The sequence below is a fragment of the Pocillopora damicornis genome, chromosome 3, assembly GCF_964200805.1.
Source record: "Pocillopora damicornis chromosome 3, jaPocDami1.2, whole genome shotgun sequence".
NCBI lineage: Eukaryota > Metazoa > Cnidaria > Anthozoa > Scleractinia > Pocilloporidae > Pocillopora > Pocillopora damicornis.
The window spans coordinates 15,974,848-15,999,421 of NC_142672.1; the positions used below are offsets into that span (position 1 = coordinate 15,974,848).

Consider the following 24,574-nt stretch of genomic DNA (forward strand, 5'->3'; position numbering starts at 1 on the left):
GATTCTACTTGCAAATGATGTAGAGATTGTTTATGATGTTGATGCAAGTAAAACTGTTTGCGCACCTTATTCTAAACCTAGTTCTATTTTTAGTCGTTACAAACAAAACCTTAGAAAAATAATAAGAAAGCGCAAAGCCAAAAAGAAACCCGTATTTAAGAGCCTCAGTCAGAGAGTTAATCACTGTAAAATAATGCTTTCCACTGACATCTAAAGAAATCCAGGTCGCATATCGCATAGCAGAGATTTACTAGGTAGGGGACATGGAACATTTACCTTAATTAAAATAGATTCATTAATGAATTTGGTATAATATTTTCAGAATATTTAAGTGCAAACATTCAATACTTATGAAATGAAAGGTGTCAACATTATTGTTCAAAATGCAAAGTAACAATGGAAATGTCATTAATACATTACATGTTCAAAACCTTGATTTTAGAGCTACCAAACACTTAAATTAAATTTCTCTTTGTTCTTTGCAAAGATTGTTGTAGTGTATTTTTTACACTATTTCCTTTTCCACTTTAAAGCCTTGTAACTATTGGTGGTCTCAAACAGTGGATAGTATCATTGAGAATGGAAGAGCATTTCATCAGAAATATTATTCATGCCAGGAAAATATATTTTTATTTCCGATTTGCCAAAAAAATTAGACACAAGCACTGGCCATGTAAAAGTTCTTGATGGTGCTAGATGTCAGGGATACTTGTCTTTTAATAAGGTTCTTGGTAAACAATAACTTAAGAGTGCCATTTTAGATAATAAGGAAAGCAGCACAGGCTTTTTTATTTGTATTTCAGGCTACTGCATCAGTTGTGTTTTTCAGTGGTGTGCAAGGGGGGCATTGAGTTATGTTGTTTTGGTATTAAATGATAGCAAACCAACACATGTACCCAAAGTATTTTCAGAGGTAGATTCTGTTATTGATCTCTTTTGTTCCCTCAAGAACTCTCTGCATTTGAGAAACTTGAACAAATTCCAGTAGCACAGAGAATAATTTTTGAAAAGATTGTGGTTATGTCTAAGGGTCAGCAAAGAAAGATTTAAGGTGCAATTGGCAATGTTCCTGTTGAATGTGAACATACTTGCAGAGTTTAACCCTATCCATCCTTGATCTCTGGAATAATTGTGTTGAAGTTGAAAAGGAATGTTGGAATTTAGAGATCATGTCTACTTTCAAGCTATATGTCCATGGTTGTAATTAAATGCATTAAACTGGCTTAAGGATAACAATCCATCGTATTAGAACATAACTATTGACTTAGGAAATGTTGACAGAAGCATGACTCTATTACAGCCACATGAAGACAATTCAGTTTTGCATGTAAGTGACAGTCATGTTATAGCCACTGAATCCTGTAGTCATGTTTTGGACGACAAAGTTGGTGAGAAAATGGAGGACCCATTAAATGAGCATAGGTTACCAATCAGTGAGACATGTTTACAGTACTTAATTCCAGATTATCCTGTGATTGAAGAAAGAAATGAAAACCTTTTGTCCATAGGAAATGAAATTTACAGCATAGCACCTAGAGAAAACAAGCACCCTGTGTCATTAATGTCTGATAAACAGTGTGAACTTGAACTAGCCTTTCCAATCTTATTTCCAATGGGAAGGTTTGGTTTTATAGCCCAAAGAGATATAAAATTGACCCTGCTAAAGTACTCCAATGCTGGACTTTTACATTACAGTGGGAGATTTGCAACAAACCTTGAGTACCTGTTCTTTGCACAGTTTATAATTGAACAAAAGGAGGTCTCTGATAACATCAGTATTGCCATGAAAAAATGGTAATGGGCAGCAAATGACTGCCTCTTCAATTAGAACAGACAAACAAAGGTAAACATATCTTATTTCCAAAAACCAAGCGTATTTATTCCTGTGGCAGATTCCAGGCTCTCCACCATACTGGCAAAATTTTATGTATGATGTAGTAGCTATGGTTAAGCAACTTGGCATTCCAACTTGGTTTATGACTTTATCCTGTGCTGATCTTATATGGCCAGAACTATTTCAAATTATCGCACAAACTCAAGGGGTAAACATGACTGATGAACAAGTAGAACCTTTGTCTTATTATGAGAGATGCTCAATGCTAAATTTAAATCCTGTTGTTGCAAAGCTTTTTCAGTATCGGGTTGAAACATTTTAATGACTAATGCAAATCCTATTGGTAAATAAAGATAATTTATTGTGCCCTCAGAATAGAATTTCAAATGAGAGGACCACCTCACCAGCAAGCCCTTATCTGAACTTCTGATTTCCCAAAACTTACTCATACAGCATTTAGGCCTACACAGAATTTATAGACAAGACATGTCCAGGCATAACTTCCAAAAAAGGAAACTGATCCTTAACTGCATGAGTTAGTTGCTACCTACCAAAAGCATGCTCATTCAAAAACATGTAGAAAGTACAAATATACACCTTGCCAGTTCAATTTTGGTCAGTTCTTTACAGACAGGACTATGGTAGGAGAACCTCTCTCAGATGATTTAAGTAAGGAGGAGAAAACCTCCACTCTCAAAAGAAGAGCTATGAAATTTGTGACCCAGTGAAACCTGACTACAAATCAAATTTAACTGCTAAAGAAGTGGTGATAAGTTCCTGTGTTTCTAAACAAAATTGTTACTGGGAATTGGCTATTTCTAGTGATTATGGTCATGAGTTGCATCTCAAGCACCCACCAGACAGCTGTTTTATCAACAACTACTTTATTGAAGGGATCAAAGCAACTTTGCTGCAAATGTAGACCTTCAGCCAGTATTTAATCACTCAAAATGTACAACTTACATTTGTTCATATTTCTCAAAGGATGAAACAGAATGTTCTCATGCTATCACAAATGCTGCAAAAGAAGCTAGAAGTCATAATTTAAATGTTCAAGACAGTCCAGAATTTTGGTTGAGAAAAGTATTTCCTAAAACACTTTTTGTTAACACAGACTTCCAATAAAATAGACTTCATATAGCAAAGAGTCAGGATGACCTTGAAGAATTAGAGAATGACAACTTACAGATATCTTTGAATCTAACATTATTGAGTGTTACAGTTACTGCATGTAATAGACCAAAGTCGATTGTGTCTGTTGATATACTTTGCCCAGCTAAGTTTGCTGCTTTATATTACAAGGATTACAAAATTCCAAGTGATGAAACAAATGATGCAGAACCCGATATTCTTACTGATGAAATTGCTGAATTATAGCATAGCAATACCTATACCACAGAAACACTGCCAGATAAGATCAAATTATTGGTTACCAAAGACGTCATGAAATGCAGAAAAATTAGAGCTGTAGTAAGATTCCATACACCCAACAAAAGAAAAGAACCTGAATAGTTCCTTCATTATTTACTCATGCTGTATCTTCCTTAGGGAGATGAAGTTGCAGACCTCACTGGCACTGTTCAGTTTTTCGAGAGCAATGTTCAAATGCATTGTTAATATTAATAGAGAAAAGTTTGAACAAAATGCTGATGCAGTGTCAGAAGCCCCTGAACTACTTGGAAGTAATGAACTTAGTAATCTACACTCATATGATTCTCTTATTGATCAAGGAAATGTAAACATACAAAGTGACCTGGAAAGTGATGTGCCATTTGATGAATCACTCCATGAGCAAGATCCTGAACATCTTGCACAAACACAATCTGTGCAGTCTAATCAAGCACCTTGTGGAATTGTAACTCATTTGTACCACATAGATGTATTAGATGATTTGCTTCATGCATCTATAAGATCTCTCAATAGATAGCAGCGCCATGCATTTACATTGTCTTGACATGGTGTAGAACTCAAGTCATACAAAAGAATAGAAACCAATCAAATGAAATTGAGCCTTAAATCTGTTTCTCAGAGGAGGTGGTGGCACAGGCAAAAGTCATGTAATAGGAGTGATTTATCATATTGTAGTAAAAACCTTTGGGCATGGCCCATCAAACCTAGAAATCCCAACAGTTCTAATGATGGCACCAACTGGGGTTGCAGCTGTGAATATTGATGCCACAACCATCAATACTGGCCTAGCAATCCCTAAAGATGTTGGACATAATCTACTGGCGTTGTCTGACTAAAAGAGAACACAGCTGCGCTTATAACTGGCAGAACTTAAACTTGTTATAATTGACGAGATTTCTATGGTTTCAAACACAATTAATGCTACTAACATACACTGAAGATTGAAAGAAATTTTTGTCAGCCTTATCTCCACACTTTTTGCTGGAATAAGTATTATTTCTGTTAATGATCTCTATATCAGCTTCCTCCAATGTGCCAAAAACTTATTTTTGCAGATTACAAAAATGATGCTTTCAATTTTTGCCACCCATGGCTTTTTTTTTTTTTAAATGATTGAGCTAACTGAAATAATAAGAGAGCGGGATGACCATAAGTTCACAGAGCTTTTGAACAGATGTAGAACTGCTTCACAAACTGAAGAGGATGTTAAATGCATTCAAGATAAGTCAGTTTGCTTATCACAAGATGACTATTTAACAAATGCACTCTATATATGAGCTGACAATAATCCTGTTAATTAACACAACCTGAAAATCTTGAAAGAACTTCCAAAACCATTGTTTGTGTCAAGATCTGTTGATAAATATCCAGTTGAAGTCACAAAGCAAGACATTGACAAATTCCTTATAAAAGGAAGGTCTTAAACAGGTGGCCTGGGTCATGAAATACTTATCAAGGAAGGTGGAAGATGCTTACCACAAATATTGACATCACAGACAGACTTATCAATGGTCAAATGGGAACCACTATTAGAATTTATGTTGACCAAAGTACAAACAAGCCAGTTAGACTTTATCTTACATTTGATGATGAAAGGGTTGGCAGAATAACCATTAAGAAACCAGCAGACTCATATGCCACAATTTACAATGTAGTACTTATTGTACCAGTGTTGGCTAAAATAAAAATCAGGCCAGGTAAAGTCCTTCATCTCCTGAAATACAAAGATTTACATTTCCCTTGACTTTAGCATGGGCATGCACTGTCCACAAAGTTCAGGGATTAACATTAGAGAATTCTATTAAGTTTCAACTTGTTCAAACAAAGATCATTTAATTATGGACAAGCATAATTGCACTGAGTCAAGCAACCTCCTTATCAAGGCTGCACATATCAAAAGTGAACATATCAGAGCAGATCCTTGAGTACATAAAGAATACCAGAGGCAAAGAGAGACATCTCTTGACATCACTGGGTCATTCTAGCACACAGAAAGCACTTTTGAAAATAATCCACCAGTAGTTATCACCCTCCTGAATATTAGATCTCTGTGAAAACACAGTATTGATCTAAAGACATGAATTTTTTATTCAGATGTACTCTTAAAAACATACAGAAACCCAACTTAAACCAACTGACTTAGATGATGACATTGGATTAGTAAACTTCTACCTTTTGAGCAATATAGACAAAACAGTATAATCAAGTACTCAAGTTCAGCATTATGTTTTAGAAACACAATTTGCATAGAAAATAAGGAATACTTTTCTACCCTGAATGCACTTAAATTTGTTATCTTTAGCACTAGCACATTTAAGGGAAAAATGCCTCTTTTAGTATATCAAAAGCAAAGCACAGGCATTTGCTACCCTTGCGAACTGAATTCCCAGTTTTCTGGGAATTCCTAGGAATTCTCAAAAATTCCCAACTATGCAAATTAACTCTGATTTAAAAAGCATGGAATTACTGGGAATTTCTGGGAAAGGAAGACTCCAGTTTTGTGAGGACTTGGAATTCGTAGGAATTCTCAGCTATACAAACTACCTATAATTTAAGAAGTGTGGAACTCTTGGGAATTTCTGGGAATTGAATTTGAGGCAATTTAAATACCCTGAGGTCCACATAAATTCTAAGAAATTCTCAATACCTTGAATGTGAAGGTTTTAAGAAAAGGAGTAATTTCAGAGGCTTAAAACTTTGGCTCAATAAAAGGTATGCTATACAAAACTTACCAAGAGATAAACATACATGTATATGTTTATAACTTAAAGATCATGAAATTTATTATTCAAACTAAGTTTTAGTAAATCTTTACATTAATATGGATTTTCTCATGAACCAGCAGTCAGTTATGTTAAATGGAAATTGCCAATTAATCCAATGTACTCATATCACAGAATTGCTTTCTAACCTCAAAGGACTCTTGGATTCCATGATCAAAAAATATTCCATGATATAAAAAATATTTTTATTGTGATGCAAATTAATGTCTCATTTTCACTGATGTGCCAAAATCATCAAACATTCATTAGCTGTTCCTTGGTACACAACTTCCACAATAATTAACAATTACATTGTTATCTACACTTAAAGAACTTTGTTAGTTATGAACATAAGTTACTTCCCTAACCTACATTACTGGTTGCCTTTGTTAGAAAACCTTGGAACAGTCAAGCTCAGTTGCCTCAAACACTGTCAGAGACTTTTTGTTGACATTATTTTTAGAAGAAATTTTATGCCTTAGACAGACAAATTCAACACCTAATTAATCTTTCTTTTTTCATGATTGTTGTTGCTGTTTTTTTTTCAGTTTTTTGCTCTGTTTTCGTGACTAATTGCTGTACTTTGTTTTGCTGTTTTTATTCTTACAAAACATTTTTGTAAGAGTTCCAATACTTGTGGATCATCCACACACTTTGCAAACATTTGGCATGCAGACAAGGCAGAGGTAGTCAATGTTCCCTTTGAGAAAAAACACCTTTTAAATGACATCTTCAATTTACTTTATTTGAAACTGATCTGAAAATATTTGTTAACAAGACTTGTTAGTAGTGAGAAGTATCAACCAAGTTTCCTTTCATAACTTAATTTCTTAAATGTCCCAATCACTGGATCTCCCAAAAAATATTATATCTTTTTATTTTGGTGTAAAATACAAGTCCTTCTTTAAATAAAAATGAAAAGTGCAAGTCACACTTCAATAATAACAGCTCTAAAGTTTACTTGTTGTTCTTCTCTGTCTGTTAGCTATCAACAAAATTGTTTTATACTTCGGACAGTGCATAACTATTTGTGGACCAGAGTTCCAACGCACCTCTGTAATCGCATATAGTTACTTCTGTCTCTTGCACAAATGTTTCGCCTTTGTAAGATGCACTTTACTCTGTTGTCGCCACTGCTTTAAGTTCAGTGGAAACGACTGACTGAGGAATCGAGATGGCGGTGTTGGAACGTGTTGATGAACGCTTGCTACGGTCAAGCTTTGTAGATTTAGGTACCGGTACACTGGGATCATCTATGTATCTCTTATACTTCCTAATGTGGTATCCTTCTTTTAAAAATGTGAGGGTAAAAGACGATTTGTAGTCGCATCGGCTTGTGTTATTTCTCACCTTTGCCACGAACACAACTCAAGTGAGTTTCGAGTCTTTGTTTCCTCGACAACTTTCGGCCACAAATCGTGCATTTGTAATACGATCGATTCTTGTCGATGATTTCTACATAGAGTGAGCTCACATCATTATTTATATCACCAAGATATCCATCGTCTTTAAGCAGAGAACCGGTCGGAGAAGTCAGAATAAAGCTGTGCGCTTCTCTTAACACTGCAATCGGCAAGACAGCGGATTCACTTTGCTAGCCAATGACAAGTCCTAAAAGATCCACGTGATCATGCCCGTGATCGGAAACAAAGAAGACTCCATTTGGCGCGCATCTTTGAATGTACTTTTCATCGGTTGATCGCTTTTCTCAACTGTTTTGCTTAATATAACATTTATAAAGACAGCTTTTATTGTGGTTTAATGGGAAAACGAGAACAGCGTGAGTGTTGTAAAAGAAAAGAAAGTCGTTGGCGCCGTAGAGTTAAAAAGAAGGGACAACAGTTGACATATTGACCGGTACAAAAAAGGGTCGAGTGGCCATCTGTAAAGCTACGATTTTGAAAGTTCGTGGTGAGTAAAAATTGCGATATTCGTTACGTGATCAAAATCTTATAAAAGAATTGATGTAGCGGGTTGAATTAGGCTTACATAACGCTCGGCGCAACTGAAACTAGAATAATTCTGAGAATCGAATCGGTCACTTGCATGCCGCAGTTTCTTAAGCTTATGCTTTACGATGAAATAAACCTATCAGTAAGGTTTCAAGATTCCTTTAGTCACGTTTGGGAACATTCAAGATTCATAATAGGAACTGTTATTAAACAAACCTTATTACATAAAGAAGCCCTCCTTGGTAAAAACAAAATAATGTATTCAGCCCTTTTTTAGTAAAATCTATGAGAGAGATGTACTAACTCAAATATAAAAGTCACTCAATATAACAGAGATTTCTCAATTTGAGAATCCAATGAATGCCCTTTTCCTTATAGCCATCTTAAAGGCCTGGTCTGAGCTTTAAATATATATATTTAAATTTTTTTTTTTTTTTCGAATTCAGATGTCGTGGAATCAAGATACAAAATGGTCAAGCTTCTTGTAGACAACCTCATTCAAGGCCAACTCATTGTGAGCCCAGGGAAAAAAATACAAACAGCAGCTAAGTTTGCAGTTTAGGATAACTTCACTCTAATTTATTGTTACATTTACACCATCTCTTTAATTGAAAAATCAATTTTATTTATCTGTAATTAACCCCTTCACTCCCAAGAGTGCTTGGTTTTCAAATATAATTTAAGATATTGTATTTTATGGAAAAGAATCAACAGATTTGTCAAACCAAATTTAATGATTGATTAGGACTATTTTATATGAATAGCTGCAATTGAGGATTAATCCATATGAAGTTTTCAAGAAAAGAAAAATAAATCAAATTCCATCTTAATATTACCACAAGTTGATGTTAATAATTAATCAGAAATATTTTACATGTAAGCCTTAATTAAGCTTCTAAATAAATTTCATTGAATACTTGAATTTTAGCTTGGTTTTTTTTTAATTTAAAGTATTTATTTTATATCATTAGCCTCAAATTTTTGCTTAAATTTCCCAGTAATTCTTAAACATTCCTAAAAATTCCCGAAAATTCCTAGAAATTCCTAGGAATTTTTTAGATTTACAGCTTTTCAGGGAAAGTCATTGGTTCTCTTAGTTGGAATTCCTAGGAATTCCAAGTCCTGTTGGCTATAAACTTGGAATTTTCGGGAATTTCTGGGAATTTCTAGGAATTTCTAGGTTTTTAGAACCAGAGTTGTTATGGTTGGGAATTCCTAGGAATTCCCACTCGGAATTTACTGTGAAAATTTACACTAGGAATTCCAAAAGCCATTTCGCAAGGGTAATGGGTTGAAAACCTTTCAGACAATTCCTTGATCAAAATTCTACTGATATTATATTCTTGGTGATTTAACATAAACTACCTTGTGAATAGTAACAAAGTTAAGAGTTGGCAAGAAATGATAGATAGATATAGATATACACAAATTATATATTAAACTCCTACATTTCTATAATGGCAGTTTACCAAATCATATTTATATCAACCCACAGATGTGGACTGTTTCTGATAATTGTGTTGTCAGTTTATACTGTTCTGATCACCAAGCCATAAAAGTATCACTTATTTTCATATGAAATTTTGTTTTCTTCAAATGCACATTACAACCTATGCAAAAAAAAAACCAAATATAACAACTGTGACAATTGTTATATTTGTAACCAATTTACAATGTACATCATACACAATTAAAGCAGTATACTCTTGACAAACAATATTGTGCTAATCTAGGTGGGGTGTAAAAGCTCATATTATGGTTCCCTATTAAGAGTCTGTGTCTCATTGGGTCATGGCCTCTGTGGAGCATCAATGCTGGGGTTTAATCCTTGCAAAATGGATTTTGGAATTTCTAGGATTATCCCAGGAATTCCTAGGAATAAGAGGTGTGAATTTTCACGGTAAATTCGGACTGAGAATTCCTAGAAATTCCCAACCATAACAACTGGTTCTAAAAACCTAGAAATTCCCAGAAATTCCAAGTTTCTAGCCCACAGGACTTGGAATTCTAACTCAGAGCACTAATGACTTTTTCATGAAAAGCTGTAAATCTAAATTTCGGATCATGTGTACTATAGGTGGCCTCGGTCGACATATAGGCCGACAATCGACCGATATATCGGTCGACAATCGACCGACTATCGGTCGACAATCGACCGACTATCGGTCGATAGTCGACCGATTATCGGTCGATGGTCGATAGTCGACCGATAGTTGACCGATAGTCGACCGATATATCGGCCGACTGTCGGCCGATGCATCAGCCGATATGTGCACATTTATCGGTCCACTGTTGGCCGATCTATCGGTCGACTATCGACCGATAGTCGGTCGACGGTCGACTGTCGACCGATAGTCGACCTATAGATGTATCGGCCGATATGTCGACCGAGGCCACCTATAGTACACATGATCCGGAATTTCTAGGAATGTTTAAGAATTACTGGGAATTTTGAACAAAAAATGTCAGGCTACTAACGTAAAATAGGTACTAAAAATTGAAAAATCCCAGCTAAAATTCAAGTATTCAATGAAATTTATTTACAAGCTTAATTAAGGTTTACGTGTAAAATATTTTGATTGTACATGAACATCATCATGTAGTAATATTAGGAGGGAATTTAATTTATTTTTCTTTTCTTGAAAACTTCATACAAATTAATCCTTAACTACAGCTATTCATATAAAATAGACCTAGTCAATCATTATTGGTTTGACACAAATTGTGAATAAAATCTGTTGATTCTTTTCCATAAAATACAATATCTTGAATTATATTTATTGTAATAAATACTATCCGTCTAAAAATAGTCTTAAAATAAATCATTTAATTTTGGATGATGATACAAATGGTATTTAACCCTTTTGCTCTCAGAGACAGGCTTTGACTTGATTTTATGCGGTTGTAACTTATTTGGATAAAACTCTGTGTGTGAACATTTAAATGTAAGCTGTCAAGCAGCACTTTCATGTTTTATACTCTTCGTTTTTGTTGATTCTGCACATTGAAATTCAAAAATTTTGACCTAGCAATCTTGGGAGTGAAAGGGTTAATTACAGTTGCATAAAATTGATTTTTAAATTAAAATCTTGTTGTAACTGTAACAGTAAATTAGAATGAAGTTATCCTAAACTGCAGACTTAGCTGTTGTTTGTCTTTTTTTCCTGGGCTTACAGCTTTCCCTGTTGGCCTTGAATGAGGTTGTCTACAAGAAGCTTGTTTGAAAAAAATATATATATATTAAATACAAGGCCCTAGTAGCCATAAGGAAAAGGGCATTAATTTGAATCTCAATTTAACAAAGTGCACTGGGATTTTGAAATCTCTTTTATATTGAATGACTTTTATATTGGAGTTGGTACAACTCTCCCATAGATTTTACTTAAAAAAAGGGCTGAGTACATTATTTTGTTTTTACTAAGAAGGGCTTCTTTATGTAATAAGGTTTGTTTAATCAAAGTTTGTATTATGAATCTTGAATGTTCCCAAACGTGACTAAAGTAATCTTGAAACCTTACTGATAGATTTATTTCCTTGTAAAGCATACGCCTAAGAAACTGCGACATGCGAGTGACCGATTCGATTCTCAGAATTATTTTAGTTTCAGTTGCGCCGAGCGTTATGTAAGCTTAATTCAAGCCGTTATATCTATTCTTTGATAAGATTTTGATCACGTAACGAATATCGCAATTTTACTCACCAAATGGCCACCTTGTTTATACCAGTTAGTGTGTCAACTGTTGTCCCTTCTTTCATCTCCACGGCGCCAACGACTTTCTTTTCATTAACAACACTCGCGCTGTTCTCGTTTTCCCATTGAACCAGAATAAAACCCATCTTTAGAAATGTTATATTAAGCAAAACAGTTGAGAAAAGAAATAACTTGACGCACGAGCGATGAACCGTTGGAAAGTAGTAATGCTTTGCCATGCTAAGTTTTTGTTGGTGCTCGCATTAAACTTGGTAAGTAGAATATCTTATATTCAGTGAGGCAGGGTCCCTTTCATACATTTTATCATGACCAAATTAAGGGTCACAGAAAGTATTGCTGCTGCAAGTAGTTCTGTTCCTAGTAGTCCTACCGCAAATGCTGCTGGAAGTGGTTTCCCTCATGAGTCCCTGTGGCAATGCTGTTGGAACTGGTTCTGTTCCTAGTAATACTACTGCAAAAGCTACTGGTGGTGGTTTTCCTCCTACTAGTTCCGGTGGGGCTGCTGGTGCCAACAGTTGTAATATGTCTGGTGACGTTCGCAACGTCTCACCAGTCCAACGCAACAAAAGGGAGAGAAATTGATGCCAGAAGCTTTATGTTATTCAACATCAACGCGTGCGATTAAGACAGAGAGAGAAGCATCTAGAATACCTGTGAAGATCACTCGCAATACCAAGACGTCAGATCTGACTAAACCAAATCACACCTTCAAACAGCTTTGAGTGCTCATTTCAATCCGCACAAGAACTCAGCCAGCAGAAACTAAGGACGTTAGATAAACTCCACGAAGGTCCAGAAGATAACATAACAGTCATATGTAAAGTCCTCAAACTCAGTGAAACAAAATTTCTAGGCCAAGCCAAGCACCATGTCTTAAATGCTACTATCGCTGATGCTACAGGTCAAATTGTACTCGACGTTTGGAATGACATTATTTCACAACTCCAAGAAAACAATGTCTACACATTTACGCACCTGAGTGTACGACACTGGAATAGAATAAGGAAACTGACCACCACAGTCAACTCTGTGATTTCCCAAACTCTAGATCTAGTATTAGAGAATGTAAAACTACAGGAAAATGTTAGCCCACAAAGAGTGACGACTTTGAAAGGGCCAAACATCGAAAGCATTGAGTGAGTTGAAAAGTTCAAGATCTGTCGTCATTGTTCGAAACGGATCATCCAAGTTACACAGAAAATAGTAAACTCTGACTACTGTCACCACAAATTGCGCGCCTCCGCCTGTGCAACAAAATTGAGTATCTCATTTGTTGTCAATCATGAAGACAACAAGTTATAATTGACAATACGAGATGACCCTCTTCAAAAATTCCCTACAAGTATTCCCTACAATGCAGATGTAATTGACTCAAATGATATTGTTGAGAAACTACTCTTTCTTGATAGCATAGCCATTATGTACTGAAACACCAATAAAATCTCATATATCACAGTGAGAGCAATCGGTGGACCAGTCATTTTCATCTTACTGTTGTTGTTCCTTCGTTGATATAAAGTAACAATGGAAATGGCCCTTGATGCAATGCAGATCAAACAAAATCACAAATAGGGTAGTGTCAGCAGACTAGCACTCTTTAGTTCTTAATGTTGTTTCCATTCTTTCCGTTCCGTTCCATAGATATATATACAAAAGACAATTAACAATGGGAAATAGCTCATCATTTAATGCAGCTTAATCTAAGTCAAGAAGATACAATAACTCGTAAAAACTTCAGTCACAAACTGACTCTCAAGTTCCGACTTTGATTGTCTCTGTTGCTGTTGTTGTTTCTCCGTTAATAATATACATGGAAAAAATTACTCAGTTCTGATTGGTTAAGATAAATGCAGTTTTCAGGTAATTCAGTGCAGAAGAGAGTTAATTCAGTGCAGAAGAGGGTTAATTCAGAGCAAAGAAAGAAACAAACCATACATTCTGATTGGTCAATAATCAAAGAAACTCGCAGAGAGCCAATCAAATACGAGCCTTGGATGTTGCAACAAAATTTGAAAATTTGCGAGCGAAACAATAGCTGGCGTTTTAAGTAGGTTTTCTTTCGCCACCGCAGCTGAAAAACAGCTTAAACAATGAAAACACTGTAAAAGGCACTGCTTTTTGATTGTCGGTTTGGAAAAAGTGGTGTTTAGAGAAGGGAATTGCCGAGGAAATCGAAAATTACGAGCCGACTCTGCTTAACACTTTGCTCGAGCGATCCAAGGCCGAAATTAAAAACAAACATGGTTAAACCTCGGAAACGACGATTCCATTTCATCAAAAGTGATTCGGACACAGACTGAACAATTCCTTAAACTGTTTAGCCGGACTTTGAACTTTTTTGCACCCTAAAGATGCGAAGATATCATTGCATATTATTGTTTTGATCATACGCAGTTGTTTTGACCGAACGCACGGTTTGAATAAATTATTTTTTGCACTTGATGCGCGCGCTTTGCTTGTGTTTCATTATGATAGATCATATCGTATTTTTCCATGTATATTATTAACAGGTGATCACATGATTTTTCTCGTGCAATTTGGAATAAACAAGCACTTGTTAATTTTTTCAAAGACCACAAATTGCACTCGCCCTACGGGCTCGTGCAATTTTGTTAGTCTTTGAAAAAATTTACTCGTGCTTATTTATTCCAAATTGCACTCGAAATCATGTGATTACCTATACTGATTAAAGGAAAAGAAAACAGTAATAGCTCACGAGAGTAGTTTGACAATATTCATCAAGCTCTGAGTCACAGATAAAGGGGTAGAAAATACCACCATATCTAGAAAATGCAACCGTCATTTCTGAAAACCTCTCCGACTAAATACAGGCTGAAGAGAAATGCATCGTAATTTTTCTCACATATTACATAGACGCATTTTGGACACAGCTGATATCGCTTTAATTATTTCCTTTATTTTGTAGTAGAATTTGCATATTTAAAGTTCAATCGTAACACATTAGGAAAGGGATAGAGGTAAGCTACTTAGCAATCCCAGTCTCTCATAATCCATTCCTGACTACCAATATCATCATATCTTAGACATCTGGCCAAAATTAAGCAACACAAATAACAACTGAAAACACCACACTCCATAGATTTCTCAACACAAAACCTAATATTCTGATTTGTTCTTAAAACTGTCGAAGAATATCTGAGGCAAGACAGCTCCAGTGCAAAGTTAAACTAGGTTAGCCAATTCAACGAGGGTTCAAACTCCTTCAGAAACAGTAATCCGAAAAAATGCATCCCCTATCTAAGATATTGAAAACAAAATTTCAGAAAAAGAGCTAAGTATTGTAACGCAATATTATTACAAGGACACTATCCGGAAACTAACAAACCCAGCAAATTGTAAAAATTATGAAAAGAGATTGAGAAAGGATCAGAATGGTTGCAAGTCTCTAAGTGTCTTCAAGCCAGTCTTAAGTGAAGCCTTATGTTCCCTGATGAGGAACGTGCCTTTGCCAAACACAGCCTGAAAGGCAACTAGAGACTTACAACTATTCTGATCCTTTGTTAACTCTCCCTCAATTACTTTTTGACTCTATTTGCTGTCTTATTCACCTGAAGATATCCTTGTAATGAAGATGACATGTGACGTTTACAACACTCATCTTCTCTCCTGTATCTTCATTATCCATATTGTAAATCTATGATGCACTTTTTCGGATTAGCTTTTTCGTGTGTCATTTCAAGTTGTAGGATGGTCAAGAAATCTCGGAACTTGGTTTGACTGTAATCTAATCAACGCATCAATAAGACCTGTACAATAGCGTATTTCCATTTTCATAAAATCTGGCGAATTAGGAAACATCGAGTTATTGATTCTGCTTAAACGTTAGCTCAGGCACTTTTAATGGGGCAAAAGTTGGCTTGCAAATTTTGATCAAAAGCTGACAGCAGCCTCATCTAAATTTCTATACGATATTCAGTTACTCAACCAATCACTGTTGGGTGATAATGGGATTTACTGATATTTCAGTCACGCAGATCAAGGAGAGAATGTTCTCCTTGCACTCTGATGCGTACTCGTCTGATCTGCTCCGTTAATTATGACATGTTTCAGTTTAGCAGAGTACACACAGAGGAATGGTAACCCAAGCGACCACGCTTTCGTATTTTTATGACTGGGATACAGTGAGCATCTACATAGTAAGGCAAGTCGAAGAAACTATGATGGCTTGTTCAAAGCTCTTGGCCGATCAATGGAGACGAGCGAAAGAGGCTTGGAGTAGTTGTGTCACTACTCACCAAGAAGCTTTAAATTAAGACTAGGTTCACACCAGAGAAGATTTTTCCGGATTCATAAATGTAACCGAATTTATCATTTCTAGGGTTATTGGATTCGTAGAACTTTAGACCAAAGTGTATCCGGATTCCTAACCGCGGTTTACACGTATCAATAAATCCACAAACATTCTTGGGTGAGTTGCTACAAAGCCGTTTCTTGGCTCGATCGTCGGCAACAAAATGCTGCCAAAAGAAAGGCAAAAGCAGATTAAGGTGCAAATTTAAGTTGTACAGATGACGAAATTAAACTTTTGCTTGGAGTTGCTCGTGTATTTTCCTCCAAAAAGAATTGGCTAACTAATTTCCCCACTCCTTGCTCACTGGTCAGGCCAGTAAGTAGACTTACACTTACGTAGACTTGGGCCTAAGTATTCGGCAATTTTAGCTCAAACTGTTCGGACAGCAATGGACCCCTTTATCTGACAAACAGTAAAGAGTGAGAGCCACTTGAGTTTCGACCGATATGCGTCGCTTCATTTTGGTTGATTTTTTTTCCTCAAGTAGGGGCCTAAGATCTTCACAAAGTTCCGTTAAAGTAGGGTGAGACATTCTAAAGTTTTTTTTCCACTCGCTGGCAACCGTAATGTTGTTTATCATGTTGTCCTACCTAGCACATGTTCTACCTGGTTTAACCCATAGTTGTTGAGTTGTTGAGGTCACTTCGAGGTCTTCTTCATTTCCGATGAAGTGTGGCCGACGTTCATAGAATTTGCGGCGACAATTTTCGTTTTCTCAGGAATGAGGCAGTCTGAACCATGATAAAATTGACTGCATAAAACTGGAACAAAATGAGACAACCTGCGGTAGCAGGTTGTCCTAGTCCTACGTCCGCCATTTTGGATCGACCGCGTACTCCAAAGTCGCTGGCGGAAAGGTATCCAGTTTCGCTCTCCAAATCATAATTTAAATTTCGGATTCTAAATCTCCGGAGACACGACCAAAGAGGGAGGTTTTTATCTCGGATGCGTCGACTTGCGGGTTAACAGCGAAACTAATCCGGCACTAAAAAAATCTTGACTTGTGTAAACCCAGGGTTTAAAAGGAAATGGATATCTTGATTGAACCATATACAACCTGCATTCAGGCTGGAACGTGGATGACAAGACAAAACTCCGACCAACTCACGAAGGCAGTAACCACATCCCCAATAAGAACGAGAACTAGGATCAAGTAGTTTTTCCTTCCATTAAGGGGCGTGCATGCAAAGAAAAATCAAAACTACCAACACATAGAAGCAAATACCTAAGTTAGGCCAACGTGTTAATTTAAAGAAGATAGTTCTACGTGGCCTGTCTTCATCATCTTTTATGATGACTGACCCAAGTTACGCGGACGAAATGGAGAGAGCGATGATGACTAGATTAATGAAGTTTAAGAAGAACATTTCACTTAATTGTGAAGTTTCTCAAGGTATCCACAGAAATCACGAAAACCACTCAGTTACCCCTAAATGAACCAAAGATCTTGTCGCTTGTCTAAAAGAGGCCATCTACTAAGCTACCGCCTGTGAAGAATAGTTTACTGGTCAGCTGTTTTCGATTCAGGACCGGACCGAATCCAGCGAAAAACCATGTTTGAGCACGTTGGAGAACAAGGTCTCATTGACGTTGACGGCTAAGTGAACTATTTTACAGACAATGACAGAAATCAGTTTCCTTAAAGCCATATTCCTGAGAGATGACATGCTTGTAAAGCGATTTGCCTTCGTAAAACCCATGAAAGGAAGAGTGTGAAACACGATACACTTTACACCGTAGAATTACCATAAAAGCAAACACATAACAATGAGTGGACATCATATCCCTTACTTCCAAAAATGCCTTTTCAAATCCTGCTCTCGTCCAGAAAAAAGAGGATTTATGGTCACTTTATACGAAGGCATCAAATGAAGGCACCATTTCTTCTAAATTTAAACTCCAGACCATCTTCTGGCTTCAACATTTTTTTTCACAAGTACAGACCAGCATCAATTAGCTAATCTTTCGGTCATCTTTAGTACTTCTCCCTTACCGTCAAACCACAAATGTAATTAGAAGGATTGGCTTTGTCAGTAAAGTAAACATGATACATACGCAGAAATATCAAAAAAGAAAGCCATTTTTATTTTAGAATTGTTTTGGAAAACGAATTTCAGATTTACATACACCACACGACATATTATTATAGGATTATTTTCAAAGTGATTGCATCTTAAAAGATAAACATCTTTTCATTTACAGTCAGTTGCGATTATAATTCTTTATAACCTTTACTGCGCAAATGTTCTCTCTGTCAATAGCTCTGCCATTGGCAAGTTGCTATGTACGCGTAACCTTAGAAACACGACTCTTTCTTTTCTTTACTCTAAGTTACCTTTCGTACAATCAACTGCCAATAAGTTAAAAAAAACCGTCTATACTCTTCTGATATTGACAAACCACGAGAAAAACTTCACTTAACATCGGAAAAATATTAAGCCAATTTCTTGTTTTAATTTCTTTTCACATGTAAACAATTGATCCTCCGACCATCATTTAAAATTGATTGCAAATTTCCATATGGCAGTTGTTTTGAAAGCTACGGCTGTGTCAGCCATGTTGGATGTAAACGCTTTCTTCAACACGGGATTTAAATTCTATCCGGACGATTAGTGTTATCAAAATATATTAAAAACAACTGATATACCTCACGAATCAAGCAAAGAAGGACAAAACCTTTGGAAGGTAAGTTTGTCTGAAATATTTTTGATATTGTAAGGTTGAATTTCATATCCATGTCGGTCCTTCATATTTCAGCTGTCCTTCGAAACTTTTAAAAAAGATTAACATCTAGCGGGACAAAAGGTAGAATTTAGTCGTGAATGCTTAAGTAATACAGAAACGACAGGAGTGAACCTTGAAACTTTTGTTCCGAGTGTATCAAATAAGCAGCGTTTCTGAATGTGTTGCAAAAAATCGCCAAGAAATTTGCTTTGGGTGAAATCACAAATTGCACGATTCTTTCAAGTCATGATGCACGTCGAATTGAATTTACATGAAAATAATTTTATCGTATCCTGTGTTCTTAAGTCTTTCTTTCTTGATTTATGATCGGATATAAAGTTTCGCTGTCTTATTTTTGTAAGTAAAATTGGTTAACACACCTGAATATTGATGCTTTGCCTTCGAAAAGAGTGGCTTATCATTTTGACGTTTACTGAGAATTGATGTTCGAACCGCTTCGGCAATTAATGCACTGAGCAGAACGACGGTCATTTCGAGTAGCACATCGCCAAGGAACATTATACCTTAAGCAGGAATTCGAAAATTTTACATAACCGTATGATAATTCACTTTTATTTGTGTTCAGATTTTATTTGACTGAAGCAAGGAAGTCTCAAAAACTCCATTTGACAGAGAAGAACAAAAGCTCAGCGCCTTGCGGTCGCAAAAGGTAAGCTTCTGTGGTCACATTCTGCTAATCATAAAAAGTTTAATCTTTCATAATTGCAAAAAAATAAATAGGTCCTTGGCTGCCGAAAATACGAGTATGAAACCACAGAGAATAACAATACCTATTTCATCGTTTGGTAAGTCTTCAATTTCACCTTTCAGTACCCATTCTTGCTGTCGGGGTTTTTCCGGCATTTACAAAACGGAAAACATAGCCTCTGCTGACAGAATCGAGCTAAAGTTTGATTAGATGTCTTTGGAACCACGGAACTCTCGCTTTCTCAAAAGCAGTATCAGCAAAGGAAGACAGGCAAAGCGCTACTAAAATTATAGCTCTAATCTGAAAATATGGCATGCACCCGGAGGAAAATAAAAATCACTGCTACTCAAAAAGTTTTCTTGAAATAAAGACGACAAATGGTTTTAATGATACAAAAATACTCTTTCGCTTTGATTTGTTCTGGTTGAACTTTACTTGGAGACCAAAGAACGTAAAAATATTGACCTTATGGCAGCCGCATAGTAGCTGTCAATCACGTTGACAAAGGAAGATTAGTCTCGGCAACATAATGACATGTTTTTCTTCTGCCAAAAAAAATAACGATGAAAACAGCGAATCAAACGCATAAGAAAACACAGGAAATTTCTTGACGACATGAGGTAATTCGCTCCGAAAAGCGTCCCTTATCATAATGAACTACGTTGTGAAGTCTAATATTTCCAAATATCATGGAAAAGTGTAGTCAGCGTAGGCCGGTTGTATGTTCTTGTGCCGTTGTAGTCACTACTCGCGGGTCACTGTACGCTTAAGGACCTTCACTCTACCTAATAAGCTTTCTCCAATTTGTGTCCTTTAAACTTTTAACCTCTAAGAGTGATTAGCATTTACTTTCTCCTTAACAATATCACAATATAACGTCTCAAGAACGAAGTCGTGATTATAGAGGAAATTATTATCAACTAAAGAACTCAATTGATTCAACAACAAATTCTCTTTGTCAGCATCTTAGGAAATGTATAGAGAACAGTACGGAGAATATGTATATACTAACGTTGTTAGGGTATAAAGGGTTAAAAACTGTTATTGAAACGTCTCTTGATAGGCAACCAGAATGGCGGCGACAGCGTGGTCGTTAAATCCAACAGTGACTGTCAAAGTCTACAAGAATGGTAACTCCAATTTTCTTGGAAAAACACTTGTTATCAACCGACGCCACATACGTAATATGGAGGCTCTGTATGACGAGGTAACGATGCACATTTCAGCCTTTAACGCCGTGCGAAAAATATGTACACCGATCGGCGGGCGACCAGTTCAGAGCCTAGAGAATATCAAAAATAAGAGCGTATACGTGGCTGCAGGGAGGGAGTGTTTTAAAAAGCTAAACTATGCAGATCTGGGCATAAGAAAGCCTCACCCTCCGCGAAAGGCGAACTATTCCCCCAGGAAAGCCGTCATCGTGGCCGAAGGAAGGCACAAAATGGATTACGAATGGGCGAAAAGAGACCTAAAGATCATCCACGTGTTTTGTAATGGAGACGTGTTCAAACCGAGCGTCAAGATTGTTCTTCAAAGACGCCTTCAGCAAAGCATGGAACAGATTTTAGGCATTGTGCAAGAACACGTTTTCCTAGCGGCTGCCATCGTATTGTACACAATAGAAGGCAAGCTGGTCTTCGCTCCCTCCCAGTTGATCAGTGGACAAAATTACGTGGCTGTGGAACGAGGGAGGATGTTTAAACGCGTGAATTACGGCGTGGCTTCCTCTTTACTTTCTAAAAGTCCGCGAGGGCCTTTCTTGCCTTTGATCGGCAACGGACAACCAACCAACACAGTAGGACGCTCGTCTCCAAAGAAGATTTCAAAACGAAAACTGCAGGCCACAAAAACCAACGCACAAAACAAATCCATGGAACACTCAACTGGCAATCAGTCAAGTGTCACCTCTATGATCGTGGAGTCGCCTCGTGATGTTATCTCTAACATGTCCCCAGGCCCTCCACTGGCCACGTCACTGTTACGTGCATCACAAGACATCCAAGATAGTTTCACCATCTCTGCTTCACCACCTACACAACTTGAGGGCGATACTCCCGTTCAAGAGTACGTTGCTCTACCGATAAAACAAAATGACGATGATGTTAGTTCAGTTGCTGACAGTGTGTTCAAAGCGAGTGGTTTACAACAAGAAAAAGCAGCTGAAATTAGGGATAGCCGTCAAACGAAGGAAGAAAAACCAATAGACCTACTTCCGGCGGAAGAGATTCTAGAGGAAGTGCTCCAGGAGGTAGAAGACGCAAAGACTTCCATCGAGAATTCTCACGTGCCAAACAAGGACGAGACCCACGATGGAGAAGTTGAAGATGACGTTGAAGTTATAGAGGATGAATCCAACTTGATTCAAGTAGCGGACAGAACAACTCAGTCCCAGGCGCAAGCTTGGCAGCATGAAGAGCAAGAAATAGGCGCTCACGATAATAACTTCGATAAAAGGATAAAAAATTCTCGCCTCTCACCAAAGGAATATCGCGAGGATCCCTCAGCCTCGATTAAAGATCGAGATGAAAAGTCTTCTGTTGACGACATTCAAAAACCTGCCAATTCCACGGACGAAGAAGAGGAACAAAACACATCTCCAGCCTCGGAAACGGAAAAATCTGAAAATGAAGATTCTGATAAAAGTGAGGAGAAAAATGAAGATGATGATGAAGGAGAAAAACAAATTACCAACAAGGAATCAGAATCAAGCGATCCTCGCAAAATTTCGAAACCAGACAAGATTTCTAATGACGTTGATAAAACCAGCTATATTTCTTAGCCATTGTACCTCTCAGGAAGCAACTTAATTGCAGCTTCTTATCACAAAATTAAAACATAACTCAACATCCCGTATGTGATGAGAGTGGATAAATTTTTCCTCCAAAGCATCTATCTCGATCGATATGTCATCAAATTTTCTTAACAAATTGGAAAGGAAATGGACGGTAGCAAGAGATGAGAATTACGCATCTGATGCTTCATTTTATTACAAACTTGAGCTAATTTCTAATAACTTAGAACTAGCTGAAGCGTGAACACACGCACAAATCTTAAGGAGCTGGGCAGCAGCGTTATGGCGATTGAATCACTGACTGTTTTATAATATGTTAACAAAACGACCAATGAGAAGTTAGCGAAACGACTTAAGACGTTAACAATCTGGTAGTTAGCAAACGACTCATAGCCGAAACGACCGGCTCCCTCTACAGAGGTTATTTGCTATAAACAAGAGTATCGATGTCATTTGATTTCGTAACTTAAGTGTCGTGAAAATGATGAACTAATCGATATTTATACTTGTATTATACAAAATGAAGCCAGATTAAATATTGTAAATTCTGTGTTTATCTTTCTGTAGCAGCATTTCACCAACATTCGCTTGAGTTTTTATTTACGGATTCATTTTGGCTTTTCCCTCAGTAGCTATATTTTATTTTTATTTTTATTTAAACCCATTCCCCAAAAGCACCTTGGCTTAACGAGAGGAATTACAATAACTTGACATAACCCTCTTATGCTCTTCATGGTTGTACGGCACATTGGGGAGGACTAGCGGAATTAAATTATGCGAAAGCAAAGAGAGGTCACCCTAAGGAAAAATAATAAGACAGAGAGGGAAAGTCAGAGCGTTGGCAGGGATGTGCGATTTCACTTAAGTTGTTTTTAGCATTCGGGGTGGAAATCGTTGTGGTTTCCTAGTGTAAATTCTTACTGTCGAAGTCAGTTTGATATCAAAGCATCAGTATTCTCGCTTTTCGTCAATACTTCAATCTTATTCACAGGCAACCAATTGCAAGACTCACTCAAAGATGACGGCTGTTTTTCATTTTTCGTGAGCTTAAGGCCATATATAAAACGAAAAGCGATGCGCGAGGAATCATCGTAAGTCAGTAATCAAACTGATTGCCATGTTGCTCTCTAAAGGACCGACAGCCATGAAATTCATATTGCCAGAAAACGATCGACCTAAAAACACGATTCGGACACTTCTCGAAGAAACTATCAAGTGTGTGTATTGGGACCGTCAATGTTACGCGCCAGGTTTCAAGCTTTTTTGTTACCTCTGTGAACGCATTTATCCTACATATATTTCCTTTACTTTACGTTCACTTTTCACTAGACACGGTATTCATAAAGCTTCATTTATTAGATTAATAAACAAATTCTTGTAAAGTTCGTGGCTGTGCTGTACTGTACAGGAAACTGGGGAAAGAATTCTAAATTTGGCAAGAACGGAACAACCCCAAAATGGCACTGGTGCTCATAAAAGAGCTGTATACCAATGGTACCCCTGAAGGAGTTAAAAACTAAATCTACCGTTTATGCTTTAAAAGGTATAAAGGAGGTGCTAAGAAAATTGAGCAATGTTCGTCTAAAAGAAAAACTCGTTATCTTCTTCACTTAACCTAACATGCATGTTAATTACCGTTTTTTTTTAAGACCGCTTGAAATTTATTACGAAGTGAAAAAATTACCTTTTCTGTTGTTTCATCCGTGTTAAACTAAATTGGAAGAGGATTATCAATTACCTCCAACAAAATTATATTAACAACATGAAAACGAATTATTTTATGGGTTGAAACTCAAAGCAAAGTCTAGACTATTATTGTTTGAATGATTACATTTTCCGGAAAATGAGGTACGAAAAAAGTATTTTGAAAGTTTCCTGTTTTGTTCATAAATCATGGATTTAAATTGTGCTTTGTTCAGTCAAAACACAAAAAAACATCTGCTTCTGTTATGTAGAGTTTTGAAGTAACATTCAGACACACAATAATTGTTTTGATATGTTTATGTGCCCATTTACTTCAACTGCAATTACATTTTCCGGTGCGAAAAATATATTATTGATGCATCATAAACAAAACTCTCATTTGAAACTTCTCACTAAGAAGAAAATGAGTGTGTCAACGGTAAATACCGTGCAGATCACAGAGTTAAATGAAAGTCGCTTTAGAGAAGAGGCTGTTGATATATTTAGAGTTAAAAAAGCTGCCAAACGCTCTTTTTTGTGTAGAGATCGCCGTGAGTTTGGTTCTCTTCAGTTCACGATAGGAAATCTGAAGAAAACCAGCGAGAACAAGATCAAGGAATATGAAGAAAACAAGCGTAATCTACAGTGGTTTTTGTACAATCTTCGGCAGAAAAGAACAGGTAAA

The 24,574-nt window shown here is 36.7% G+C and overlaps 2 protein-coding genes and 1 pseudogene across 3 annotated transcripts in view; all 3 read left to right on the top strand.

Annotated features, from left to right (window-relative positions):
• The window catches only part of LOC113682717 (uncharacterized), a 145,868-nt gene that overhangs the window by 114,366 nt on the left and 6,928 nt on the right, over positions 1–24,574 (top strand). The window contains exon 1 of one of the 2 annotated variants that reach the window (XM_089201584.1): positions 22,912–24,569. The exons of the other annotated variant lie outside the window; for it this stretch is intronic. Within the exon in view, the coding sequence (XP_089057710.1) occupies positions 24,203–24,569 (367 nt within the window). The 5' untranslated portion in view covers positions 22,912–24,202. Of the gene's footprint in view, positions 1–22,911; positions 24,570–24,574 lie in introns of those variants that run through there. 2 annotated transcript variants of the gene reach the window in all.
• On the top strand, positions 3,973–5,229 carry LOC149048495 (ATP-dependent DNA helicase PIF1-like; annotated as a pseudogene).
• LOC113682725 (uncharacterized) lies at positions 18,259–22,760 on the top strand. The gene is made up of 3 exons (XM_089201587.1): positions 18,259–18,667; positions 19,293–19,376; positions 20,479–22,760. The coding sequence occupies exon 3, from the start codon at positions 20,488–20,490 to the stop codon at positions 22,192–22,194; it is 1,707 nt and encodes a 568-aa protein (XP_089057713.1). The 5' UTR covers positions 18,259–18,667; positions 19,293–19,376; positions 20,479–20,487; the 3' UTR covers positions 22,195–22,760.